The 13,070-nt window shown below is 41.9% G+C and overlaps 1 protein-coding gene and 1 long non-coding RNA gene across 4 annotated transcripts in view; one reads left to right on the top strand and one right to left on the bottom strand.

Annotated features, from left to right (window-relative positions):
• Positions 1-201: 201 nt before the first annotated feature.
• On the bottom strand, positions 202-6,781 carry LOC129637064 (uncharacterized). Its single transcript, XR_008707333.1, has 3 exons — positions 6,680-6,781; positions 609-654; positions 202-488 (listed from the first exon to the last, which is right to left on the bottom strand). It is a non-coding gene; the product is annotated as an uncharacterized LOC129637064 (long non-coding RNA).
• FHIP2A (FHF complex subunit HOOK interacting protein 2A) overlaps positions 5,610-13,070 on the top strand; it is a 37,573-nt gene continuing 30,112 nt past the window's right edge. Inside the window, exons 1-2 of one of the 3 annotated variants that reach the window (XM_055561055.1) lie at positions 5,610-6,001; positions 12,277-12,355. In XM_055561055.1, coding sequence (XP_055417030.1) covers positions 5,957-6,001; positions 12,277-12,355 — 124 coding nt within the window. In that variant the 5' untranslated portion in view covers positions 5,610-5,956. Of the gene's footprint in view, positions 6,002-6,639; positions 8,904-9,177; positions 9,909-12,276; positions 12,356-13,070 lie in introns of those variants that run through there. The other 2 variants (XM_055561056.1, XM_055561057.1) reach the window with 2 other exon arrangements.

A 13,070-nucleotide genomic window follows, 5' to 3' on the forward strand; every position in this document is an offset into this window, starting at 1 on the left:
CGACTTAGCAGCAGCAGCAGCAGCATAGCTGATTTATAACATTTTATTAGTTTCTCATGTACAGCATAGCAATTCAGTAGTTTTACAGATTATACTTTGTTAAAAGTTATTATAAGATAATAGCTATAATTCCCAATGCTATACAATGTATCTTTGTTGCTTATTTATTTTAGACATAGTAGCTTGTACTTCTTAATCCCACACTCGTAATTTCCCCCTTCCCCCTTCCATCCCCACTTTGGTAAGCACTGGTTTGTCTTTTTTATCAGGTCTGTTTCTGTAGAAAATCGCTTCTGACTTGCTCCAGTTTGGAGAAGTTGGTTGTTAGCCCATCTTGATGTGTGGTTGTCATCCTGAGATTCTGCTTTACTATCATCCTGGCCATTTCGGTCACCACTTCTCATGGTGGATTTTTTTAGCTGATTGTTGATCTTTTGTTCCTTTGGTTTACTCCCTGAGTTCTGATGGAGTACATCTTCTGAAGCTTCCTGAGAAAGACAGCAAGGTAGGAAAATTTTCAACACCTTGCATATCTGAAATGACTTATTTTACCTTCACTCTTGATTGACAGTTTCTTGGTATGGAATTCTAGATTGAAATTGGTTTACCTGGGAATTTTGAAGGCATTGCCCCAAAGTCTTCTGACATCCCATGCTGTTGTTGAAAAGCATCATGCCATTGAGATTTTTGATTATTTGCACAAACTTGTTTTCTTTTTTCTCTCATTGGAAGTTTCATAGGCGCTTTCTTTGAACCCACTGTTTTGAAATTTCACAATAATGTCCTCTACAGTGAGTCTATTTCCATTCATTGTTTTGGTATTTAATGGACCCTCTCAATCCAGAGACAAATGTCTATCAAATCTATAAAATTATACCAAGTTATTAATATAGTCAATTATTCCCTCCCTCTATGCTCTCCAATTATTCAGATGTTGGATCCAATGGACTAGCCTTCTAATTTAAAAAACAAATTTCCCTGCTATTTTCCATTCTTTTTTTGCTCTAGTCTAAGCTTGCTAAACTTTTTTCAAGATTATTTTCTACCCTTTTAATGTTGTTTTTAAAAAATTTCTATCTTATACTTGATTTCTAAGTGTCTCTTTTTTGTTCCCCAAATGCTTTTTAAAAATAGCATACCATTCTTATTTTATACATGCAATATTAATGAGGATATTAAAATAGTTGTTTTATGGAAGTTTTCTTCCCATCTTTCCCTGTCTGTTCAATGTAAGCAACTCCGCTTCTTCCAAGTTTTCTTTTTGGTCCTGGTTTTCCTTTGGGCTCTAACTTGAATATTGCAGGTTTTCCTAGAACTGTTGATGATCCCAGACTGTGTGTTCCTATTTAAGAGAGGTGCACAAAGAATCTGACTGAAGCTCTGAGTAGGTGGACAGAGCTTGTCAACTGGGGGCTGCAATGTAAAGTTGTCTGGGTTTCCTCTGCAGGATCTTTGGGGCTATTCTCTTGGACAAAACAGATTCTCCAGAAAGGACCTTTCTATGTTCTACCTGGAGGGATCAGCCTGATGACTATATTTTGAGCAAAGAGGAGGATGAGGGTTGGGGACATGTGTCTCAACATTCACAAGGTTTATTTTCACTTTATCCTCCTTTTTATTTTTTTCTTTTCTCGGTCTGGAGCCCCTCCCTTTATGAATGAAGAAAGCCCCTCCCTTTCTAGGAAGACGTCCCTCATGTTATTTCAGGGTGGGAAGGAGGCAGCCAGGCAGTCTTGTGGAGTGGAGGTGCATCTACTGCTGCTAAGTCGCTTCAGTCATGTCGGACTCTTAGCGACCCCACGGACGGCAGCCTACCAGGCTCCTCCATCCATGGGATTTTCCAGGCAAGAGTACTGGAGTGGGGTGCCATTGCCTTCTCCAGAGGTGCATCTATCCAATTCTAAATAAACGTTCAAGCCATTCTGTTATCTTCAATTCCACTTTTACCTCTACCTCCAGAGGTACTTAATGTTACCATTTCTTGAGCCATTCAGAGGGTCTGTGAATGTGTTAACACATCACTTTGGTTCTTGTTTTACCTTGGGATTCAGCTTTCTTATGTCAGTCATATCAGTTATAGCCTTTACAGCTACTTTCCAGTTCTCAAATTTTTACTGCTGTCTCTTAATGTATTTGTACCATTTGGATTTGTATTTTTTTTTTTTAAATCCCTCTAATGTAATTTTAGTGAAATTTGGGAATGCAATGTCCAGAAATTTGCCAAATTTTGGAAGATGTCCTCCAACTCTATTTCTTCTTCAACTCCATTCCAATTGAGTTTCAGTTTTATAGATTTTTTTGTGTGTCCTTGCTGATTAAACTTCATTCATAAAAGAACTTAACAAATGTATTCACCCTGAGGAAGTGTAATGAATTAGAGTTTAATGTATTATCTATTTCCAAAGTGTTTTAATTTGCTGCTAAGTCACTTCAGTCGTGTCCGACTCTGTGCGACCCCATAGACAGCAGCCCACCAGGCTCCCCCGTCCCTGGGATTCTCCAGGCAAGAACACTGGAGTGGGTTGCCATTTCCCTCTCCAATGCATGAAAGTGAAAAGAGAAAGTCAAGTCGTTCAGTCGTGTCTGACTCTTAGCGACCCCATGGACTGCAGCCTACCAGGCTCCTCCGTCCATGGGATTTTCCAGGCAAGAGTATTGGAGTGGGGTGCCATTGCCTTCTCCGGTTTTAATTTGAGCAGGGACTAGATTTCTCATTTGTCTTAAGTCAAAGGAATAAAGAAATGAGGTTTTTTTTTTGGCTGTTCTAGGTCTTCATCGTAGCGTGCAGGCTTCTCTAGTTGGCATGCCAGCTTAGTTGCCCTGCAGCACGTGGGATCTTAGTTCCTTGACCAGGGATGGAACCCCGTCCCCTGCATTGGAAGGCAGGATTCTTAACCACTGGATCACCAGAGAAGTTCCTAAAGTTCTAATTGAATAATTTCAGGCACCCATATCTAAGTGTTTTGGAGACCCAGAGAAGCCTTTGTTATGCTTTCTTAAATTATAAGCTACTCTGTTGAGATGGGTCCAATTCTGCCCATGAATAAAGGCTTGTGATAATGTTAGTGTCATTCTAGGATAACAATAAGTAACAGTATCTGCTCAGTTATAGTTCTATCCCACTTGCATGTTTGGAACCTACATATTGAATAGATGAATCATCATCGTAAATACTGATATTAATCTAGAGCAAAACATACATTTTATTGTACTTACAATAAGTGTACAGAGACAGGCATCTTCAAATACAAACAACTCTAAGTAGGCCTGCTTTAAATAGACCTCTTCATACAATTAGTGGTTGTGAGGTATTATGAAAATACAAAATACCATATAAATGTATGACAATTAGGTCAGGAAAATAATTATAGTTAATAATATGACTAACCAGCTTAAACTGTTGAGTAATAATAATAATAATAAACAGCATGTACTCTTGGTTGAAGAAGACATGATTAGCTAGAATTTGATAAGGTGCATGTTTTGATTTTCAGTGAATGACAGAATTTGCCTCCAGCATTCTGGAGGCTACTGTACAAGAAATTAAGGTCAAATTCACCTGATATCCAAGGACAGAGGTAACAAAAATGGGAGAAAAGAAGACAAGACTAGTAAAAGTCTCCTTAAATCTTGATTTCTGGCCCTATTATTTTGTTAAATACTACACTATTACTAATAGTGAAAAAGAGTGAAAAAGTTGGCTTAAAACTCAGCATTCAGAAAACTAAGATCATGGCATCTGGTCCCATCACTTCATGGCAAATAGATGGGGGAAACAGTGACAGACTTTATTTTTGGGAGGCTCCAAAATCACTGCAGATGGTGACTGCAACCATGAAATTAAAAGACGCTTACTCCTTGGAAGAAAAGTTATGACCAACCTAGACAGCATATTAAAAAGTGGAGACATTACTCTGCCAACAAAGGTCCGTCTAGTCAAGGCTATGGTTTTTTTTTTCCCAGTAGTCAAGTATGGATGTGAGAGTTGGACTATAAAGAAAGTTGAGCACTGAAGAATTGATGCTTTTGAACTGTGGTGTTCGAGAAGACTCTTGAGAGTCCCTTGGACTGCGAGGAGATCCAACCAGTCCATCCTAAAGGAGATCAGTCCTGAATATTCATTGGAAGGACTGATGTTGAAGCTGAATCTCCAATATTGTGGCCACCTGATGTGAAGAACTGACTCATTTGAAAAGACCCTGATGCTGGAAAGATTGAAGGTGGGAGGAGAAGGGGACGACAGAGGATGAGATGGTTGGATGGCATCACCGACTGAACGGACATTAAGTTTGAGTAAACTCCAGGAGTTGGTGATGGACAGGGAGGCCGATGTGCTCCGGTCCATGGGGTCACAAAGAGTCGGACGTGACTAAGCGACTGAACTGAACTGTTACTAATAACAAATGTTCGTGCATTGCTTACTGCAGACTGGGCACGTTAAACTACTTTACATATATTAAAAAATTTTCATACAACTTCATGAAGGTAGGTATTACCACCACCCCCCAGGCCCTACACCCCCATCCCCGGCCCCCCGCTGGAATTTTACAGATGAGTAAACCAAAGCACAAAGAGGTTAAGCAACTTGCTGCAGTGAGTGGCAGAAATGAGATTATAAATCTAGGCTACCCAGTTCCAGAGACTGGCCCTAAACATCATTCTGCACTGCTGCTATCTTTTCTGCCTTTCCCCTGCTCAACTAATTCAATTACAAATATATATTTTCAGCACGGGCTGTCCAGCACTGACTCCACCCTCATCAAGAATTTAATGGTCCTTTTGATAAAATGGCAATCCTAGCAAAAACAAAGTTCTCCAGGATAAGAACATTTTCATAATTTGTATCAACCCAACCTAAAGTTTACTAGCCGGAGTGGTATTTCTTCAAGGTTTGCTGAATATACTGTTGCATACTATTTAAAAGAAGCCTCCATTCAAGTGCTTACACTGTAGCTCCACTTATCTGTCCTTTGCACTTCCTAGAATCCCTTTCAATTCTTTTCCCTCACTGATGTTTCCCAGAATCAACTGATGAACTGAATAGAAAATGCTATCCTGAATTCATTTTCCATCAAATGTTCCAAACTAATAACTGAATCATCTTACCATTCGTCAATCTGGGGCTTCCTGTTTTAATGTTGAATAAATAAATAATAATAATAATAATAATAAAGTTTTACGGTTAGCAAAGCCATTTCATCTGCTTTCGTTGATTTGTTCTCATTCTTAGCATCTAAACCCACCGTTCCTGTTTGCCTTGGGAATACTGTGTTTTTTCTTGCCGTCTTGCAAATCTGCCCTTAAAAGACGAAGCTCTGAATTTCACATACATATATGGCTTCGTTTTCCTACAAAATCGGCATTTACTTCCACTGGAGAAACAAGTCGCAGTGGGAACGGCTATATTTTTTAAACGTAAGCATGACGGTGTGTCGGCAGGAGACTGAGGCGGCAGCGCCCAGGCCCGACTCCCGACCCCAGGCCGGCCGCGGCCTCTGGGTGCCTCTCCTACCCCCGCGGCGTCCGGCCGCCCAGCCGCAGGGTCGGCCTGGCCTGGCGGGGGCCTCCCCAGGCCGCGGCGGCGCCCCCTGCAGGCCGCGGCGGGCAGAGCGGGCGGAAGGAACCCGAGTCGAGCTGCCACCGTGTCCAAGTCGGGGCCGGAGCCCGAGCCGGAGCCGAAGCCGGAGCCACCGCCGCCGGAGCGTCGCGGGCCCAGAGTCCGCGCGGAAGGCCCTCCTCGCCGCCCGCCACGTCGCCGCGCCCGCCGGAGCCGCCGCGCCGCCCGCTCACACCTGAAGCGGCCGGGCCGGGCCCGCCTCGGCCCTCTGCTCGTCCTCCCCGCCCCGCACCGGCCTTCACTCTGGAGCGGCCCCGGCAGCCGCAGCAGGGGCGGCGGCGGCGGATCGAGGAGCTCTCCAGGTCGTCCCGGGAGAAGCTGCTGCAGTCCCGGGACAAGATGTTCTCCAAGTTCACCTCCATCCTGCAGCACGCCGTGGAGGCGGTAAGGCCGCGGGGCTGCGGGCGCACGACAGGCCGGGGATGGCGGCGGCCTACGTTCCCCGCCGCCGGCCCCGGGCAGAGAGAGCCTGGCGGCCTCGGCCCGGCGGCCCTCGGCGTCCCCGGCCCCGCGAAGGAGCGAGGCCCGGGGCGGGCGCTGCGGGGTCGTCGGGGCGCCTGGGGCCTCGGGCCTGGCTCTGAGCGGACCCCCTGCTCTCCTTCCTGCTCCGGGCCGGCCTGGAGCCCTTTTTCTCACTCTAAGAGGGCAGGCGGGAGTCCCCGGGAGGAGCGACCGCTCCCGGCCCGGATCGGGGGTCGTCCGATTCCTCCGATGGGACCAGGGGAGTCGGGGAGCACCTGGCAAGGTCTTGGGGCGCTCCCCCGGACTCCCTGACCGTTAACCTTCTCCCTCAAAAAGTGGTCAGCGTTGACCGAGACAAAAGAAACGGCCTAACACTATTTGGGTTTGTTTTGTTTTGTTTGGGGGGGCGGGCAGGACGGGGTGCTCTTGCCGGGGGGCGCGGCTCTGGCAGGGAGGCAGCCCACCCGACCGGTTTCGTAATCTAGCCAGGTTTTGCTCTCGCGGGCCGGGCGGCCGAACTCAGCTGGATCTCCTTGACCAGTGTGAAATGCATTTGGAAGGTCTGATCGAGTGTGATTTAGACATTTTCCAAGCCCTTACCCAGCACCAGGACCATCTGTTTCCTTTCTTCTCTTCCTTTCCTGGACGCTTTTCGTCTATCCTGCAGTTGTACCCCGTTTTGAGGATTTCAGACACCAGCATAGGGGGACAGCACTCAAATCGAACACTACTAAAAGAGAAGTAACTCATAAGAATGTGTCTTCCTGCTGATTCAGTGATAAGGGGTCGCGTTGCTTTACTTCGGTTGTTTTATTTTAGGCTGGCAGAATTGCCCAAATCGAAAAAGGCACCCTGAAGTTCATAACAAGTGCAGTTTTGCTAGACGTGCTACTTGGCTAGTTTTAAAAATGTCATTCTCTTTCTGTGTTCAGGTTTTGGGTGACATAGCACATTCAGATCTACATAACTTTAAGGGGGGAAAACACAGTTTGCAATAGAACAGTTTTTATGGCCAGATAAACATAAAATGGATCTTTAAAACTCAGTAATGGAAAACTTTTGTATAGTTCTTAAGCACTGTGTGGGAAATGTTTGAGTCATTTTAGATCTGCTACAGGTTCTTGAGAAAAGGAATGTATCAAATCAGGCAAGACAGGGTTTTTCATGAATGAAGAGCAATATTGCTCTTGAGGGAGATGATAGCCTTAGACTCAAAGGCAATTTTTAATTTTTCTTTCTTGCTTATACACCAGCTACAGCACCTTACTTTTAGAATTCAATTAAAATTTATAAAAAACAGTGATATTTACATTTTATATTATTCCTTAACTTAAAATATCAAGAATCATTTACTTTTTTGACACTGAATACAGCTTCATACTGAGATAATTGGGGATAAGAATTTATTACATCATTTATATTCTATACTAATTCAGGCTGATATTTACAGAAATAAGCACTTAGAAAAAGAAAGATGGCTGTCAGTGCTCTCACAGTAAAGACTCATTTTTGTCCTGAGGCCTGTGTTTTCTGTCTGCATTATCTTCTTATAATTGTGTATGTTAGCATCTCCCAAATTATCCGTGTAAATTGTCTGACTCTGTCTCTGTAATATCCAGCTTGTCTGCTTTGCTGAGGTTAGAAAAAGAGTGGATTATATTCACCTGCCCCTGGGAGTTAATGCACTGCATTTAGAAAAGTAGTGTTTTTATTTACTTAGCATTAATGTTTTCAATTGTGATACTTACTAGTTTACCTTGATAGGCAGTTAAATGTGATGAAAAATTTTTGGTGTACTTTTTTTTCTTTTCCCTTTAACCATTGTCTTGGAAATGAACCCATATGTAATGCTGAATAAGCCATCTTTGTGTTATTTGAAGAATATCTTTTTTTTTCCCTAGCCCAAGATTGGTTTCCATTTATTCACTTCTGTTTATTTGCTTGACTTTTTTTCTATGGCCTAGTCTTACCATTCCTCAATGGCCTAGTCTTACCATTCCTCAGTTCATTTCATTAGCTTTTCTCTATCCTCCTTTTAATTTGTTTGCCCAATTAGTATTTTCTGATATAGCATTGCAATTATGATTATCAGGGTTCTACAGAGAAGGGAGATAATCCTGCAGACAGATGCTGACATGACCTTTTTTCAATTGTGTCACTGTATGAATCTCTATAATGTTTTCTCAACCATTTTGGTATTATTTTCTAGGTTTTTTGATTCAATTGGATCCACCTTCAAATGTGTTTTTTAGGGTCAATCAGATACACATTCATTTAAATAGGGTTTAGGTGTAGAGTTTTCCTTATTGTGTAATTAATGGTTTCTTCTCACTTCCTGTTAACTACTTAAAAGGATGAAATACAACTAAGATATTTTCAAAGATCAGTACTTGAAGATGTGTTATTAATCTGATAGGCTACATTTTGAGTTTAGGAGAGAAATTCACACCCTGAATGAAAACAAAAACTGTAATGTAACTCTTGCCTCCTTTTTCAGAAATGACAGCTTTCCTTCAGGATAGAAATGATTGGCTAGTAAGAGTCAGGAAATTAGCTAGTTGCCACAAGTCTGAAATCAGGCCTCTCGTGTAGTTAGTTCTGAGGTGGATCATTTTAGCCCAGCTTCTCCAAAGGATAAATAAAACACCTTCCATTAGTACAACTCAGTATTTGTTGAGGGCCTTAGTCTGGGTAAGGTAGTCTGCCAGGGACTAATATCTTGTAATTCTAGTCAGTTCCATCCTTGAAGGCAGATTTATTCCAGGAGGATAAAAGGGCAATGTCAGGAAAAAATGTTTTATCTGTCTTAACTAGTTAATTCAAGGTAAGTCATCTTTAAGAATTTGGATGCATTATTATTTTCTTGTAAAATTATAATTAAGATTTAATGATGATTGTTGAGACTAGCAGTTCCTTAAAAATCTACTCTACAGTATGAATTAAAATGTCAAATGAAACGTAGGTAGTGTTTTCTTAAATGTATTCTTTTCCAGCAAGTGCTCTTTAACTGTCATCCTTTAGTCACGCAGCATACGTTTTAGGAGCCCATCAAGAAAGCACAGTGCAAGTTCACGGTGAGACTGCATTGGTAGGCAAAACAGACGCACAGGTTGAAGTATAAGCCCTGCCCAAGCTTGTGGCCTAGCCCCTAGAGCCAGACAGAGCAGGGTTCTGGGCTTGCCTCTGCCCCCTGCTTCTTCACTGGACAACTTACTTAGTCTTTGTATGTTTCAGTTCCTCATTTTTGTTGTTCAGTCAGTGAGTCGTGTCCTACTCTTTGGGATCCCATGGGCTGCAGCACAGCTGGCTTCCCTCACAGTAAAATGGAAGTAATTAGACCTATCTGATAGAATTGTGAAAATTAGAATGACAAGTACTTAATGCAGTGCCTGGCACATAGTAAGTGCTTAAGAAATGTTAATCATTATTGTTATTATTTGGATAATTGTTCTGTTAGTACGTTCTGTAGGAGGAGGGGAGCAAGCACTTAGGACTGGAAGGCTCCCTGGAGGAAGTGAGACTTGAGCTGGACTTACAGAGGCAGAGGAGATAGGAGGGGGGGTGTCAGAAAATTGCCCGGAGGAAGAAGCAATTTAAAAGAGTTGGGCGTGGAATGTTGATGATGCCTGTGAGGCTGCAGGAGTGGCTCTGAGAACACTACTTCTCATCTGAGTTATCAGTTGCTGCTGCTGCTGCTAAGTCGCTTCAGTTGTGTCCCACTCTTCGAGACCCCATGGACTGCAGCCTACCAGGCTCCTCCGTCCATGGGCTTTTCCAGGCAAGAGTACTGGAGTGGGCTTCCATTGCCTCCTCTGGAGTTATCAGCTAGGTAGGTCCTTTTGTGTGGTAGGTATTTTGGGGAAAGACCTCCAGGTTTTTAATTACCAGTGGTGTTGCCTTCTGCAGATCAGTGAATGGCTCTAAGTCTTGACAAGACTTTGGGAAAAGTTGGAGTTCATTGTGAGAATTTAAGGCCACATGTAAGTGTAAACTTTGGCACTGTGCCTGGCACATAAAAGTGAAAGAAAAATGAAGTCGCTTAGTCGTGTCCTACTCTTTGCAACCCCATGGACTGTAGCCTACCAGGCTCCTCCATCCATGGAATTTTCCAGGCAAGAGTATTGGAGTGGGTTGCCATATCCTTCTCCAGGGGATCTTCCTGACCCAGGGATCGAACCCGGGTCTCCCGCATTGCAGGCTGATGCTTTACCAGCTGAGCCACCAGGGAAGCCCTGGCATGTACCTACTCACTAAATGGCAGCAGCTGCCCTGTATTCACTCAATAAACGTTACTCAGTGCTTACTATGCGCCATCATTGACTTGGAAACTGGGGGTTCAGTGATGAACAAGATGATATAATCTTTGTAAACTCGCTGAGTTCGCAGTCTAGTGGAGGAGATGGATAACTCAACAGTCACCAGCATGGGCTCAGGGCTGGGAGAGAGGGAGCCGGCAGTCAGGGAGAGGATGCCGCAAGCACGCGTGGAAAGGACTGTGCCCTCGGCAGGAAGTCTGGCCAGATTTCTCCGGGAAAGTGATATACCCTCAAATTCCCTTGGAAAAATTAAACAAAGTGTAATGTTTACACTTAACAAACTCAATACATTTTTTGAAACACCAAATTTCATTTGGGTTTGTCCCAATTGTTAATACAGAATTAATTGATTAATAACACTTGTTAATACTGCATAAAGCTAGTGTGTTAAAAGGTCTATAACACAAGAGAAATTCTATATATTTTGAGGAGGATTCTAAAAATAAGTAGCTGATTAAAACTGACTTTTTAATCTAAAAGTTTCAGGAAGATTATTTTCCCAAATTAATTCTTTCTTTCTTATTTCTCTAATTTTTTTCTCAGTCTCCCACGAGTTTTCTCTCTCCATGTTCCTGAAGTATAGTAACCCCAAAGATTTTTAACTCCATTGTTAAGGATCTTAAAGTCTTTAAAATTTTTTCATAGCCTTCTATTTGGAAATGAGATGAATATTTACATTTTCTTAATGCAGTACTATTCAGAGTGGTGTGAATAGGCACGGATGAAAAAGCTGGCAGAAAGATGTTGATGATTGCAGAAAAATTTTCAGGTCCATTTGTTTCCTGATTACGTTTCATCTTCTGGATTGAAACACTTAGGATATCATGACCAATGTTTATAATTTACTCAGTAGTTTGGAAATTGTTTTGAAAGGTTTTGAACTTTGAGGTCTTTATGGGAGAACCAATCAGAATGGAACAAGTAGAAGTTCAGAAGTAACATGACCTCTTAGGTCATCTGTTTAGATGAATCTGTGAAAATGGAAGATTACGCTGCCATAGTTGAGGTTCCCAAAACGGAAACCTATTTGCTATTACGAAAAGTGGGTCAGCTGTACTTTCTGATGAAAATTTATTGACAATGCTAAGACTGGGAGAGCATGCTCTCTCTGTCACTCATTTTAAAGAAAAGAAAATATTGTAAAGGTGCATCCAAATCTTTTTCTGTTTAATACCCATTTAAAATACTTTTAAGTTTGCAATGAGATGGTTGAAGGGATATAGTTTTGCCTTAAAACGTCTGAAGTAAATTTCAAAATCAAAAATGTGAGACATTTTTGACTTTGTGGAATTTAAATTGGTGGTATCTTGTTCCTGTGGTCATTTTGTTAAAAATATGCACTGCCTAATCTAGGCTTAAAAAGAAAAGGTTGACTTTTGTATGTCATTGAAAGTAGAGAACAGTTTTACTCTGATTACAGGGCTGACTTTGGTGTGTGTTTTAGTAGTGGTGATGTGGAACTAGTTACACAGCAGCTTTTTACTGTTTTGCATTTCAAAGTCCTAGGTACAAAGATCCCTGGTTATCAATAATTTCATTTTACTGATACTTTAGTAATAGAACAGTGTGTGTTTTCATTAAACTCTGTTACTTTTGAAGTCATTTATAGTAACTACTTTCAGGGAAGGAGAAAAAAATCCAATACTATAATTACTAATAACACTGATAAATGTGTTTTTCCTCTTTCTTAATAAATTATTTTACTTTCTTGGATTTGACATTGTTTTTGTTTCTCCTTGATATTTGACATACAGAATCAAATTAAAGCTCATTCCTTATTAATATGCTTGCTTTTGCATCATTACTAGAAAAAACAGTTATATTTAATACGAAGATTTTAATGCCATTTTCTTAATTGTTGTGGTCTTTTTGTTTGTGTAGCTTGCACCTTCTCTTCCTTTACAAGAAGATTTTGTTTACCACTGGAAGGCAATTACCCATTACTATATAGAGACTTCAGGTAAGAAACCATGCTGATGTTAATTAAACAGAAAATTTATGAAATATTAAAATACATACAAACTATTCTTCAAAGTTATTTTGCATGAAACTTATAAGCAATTTATTTTAATTCCTGTCATTTAAAAATACAGCTGTTGAACACCCACTATGTGTAAGTGTTGTTCTGGGCACTGGGTGGTATGCCACTCAAATAGACAAAAATATCTTCCCTAACAGAGCTTGTATGTTGATGGTTGTTGTTTAGTTGCTAAATTGTGTTTGACTCTTTGCACCTTCATGGGCTATATAGCCTGCCAGGCTCCACTGTCCATGAAATTTTCCAGGCAAGGATACTGGAGTGGGTTGCCATTTCCTTCTCCAGGGGATCTTCCCGACCCATGGATGGAACCCTGCGTCTCCTGCATTGACAGGCTGACTCTTTACCAGTGAGCCACTCAGGAAGCCCAGATATATTGATTGTATTAATCACTCTGTCATGTCCGACTCTTGCCACACCATGGACAATAGCTTGCCAGGCTCCTCTGTCCATGGGATTCTCCAGACAAGAATACTGGAGTGGGCTGCCATTCCCTTTTCCGAGATATATTGATTAGGAGGAAGCAAACAATAGACAAGTTCTCATAGTGTGTCAGATGATAAGTGCTAAGGAGAAAATGAAGCAGGCTGAAAGGGATGGAAGTGTTTGGGGACTGGGGACAGAGCCATCGGAGACA

The sequence above is a fragment of the Bubalus kerabau genome, chromosome 22 (assembly GCF_029407905.1).
Source record: "Bubalus kerabau isolate K-KA32 ecotype Philippines breed swamp buffalo chromosome 22, PCC_UOA_SB_1v2, whole genome shotgun sequence".
NCBI lineage: Eukaryota > Metazoa > Chordata > Mammalia > Artiodactyla > Bovidae > Bubalus > Bubalus kerabau.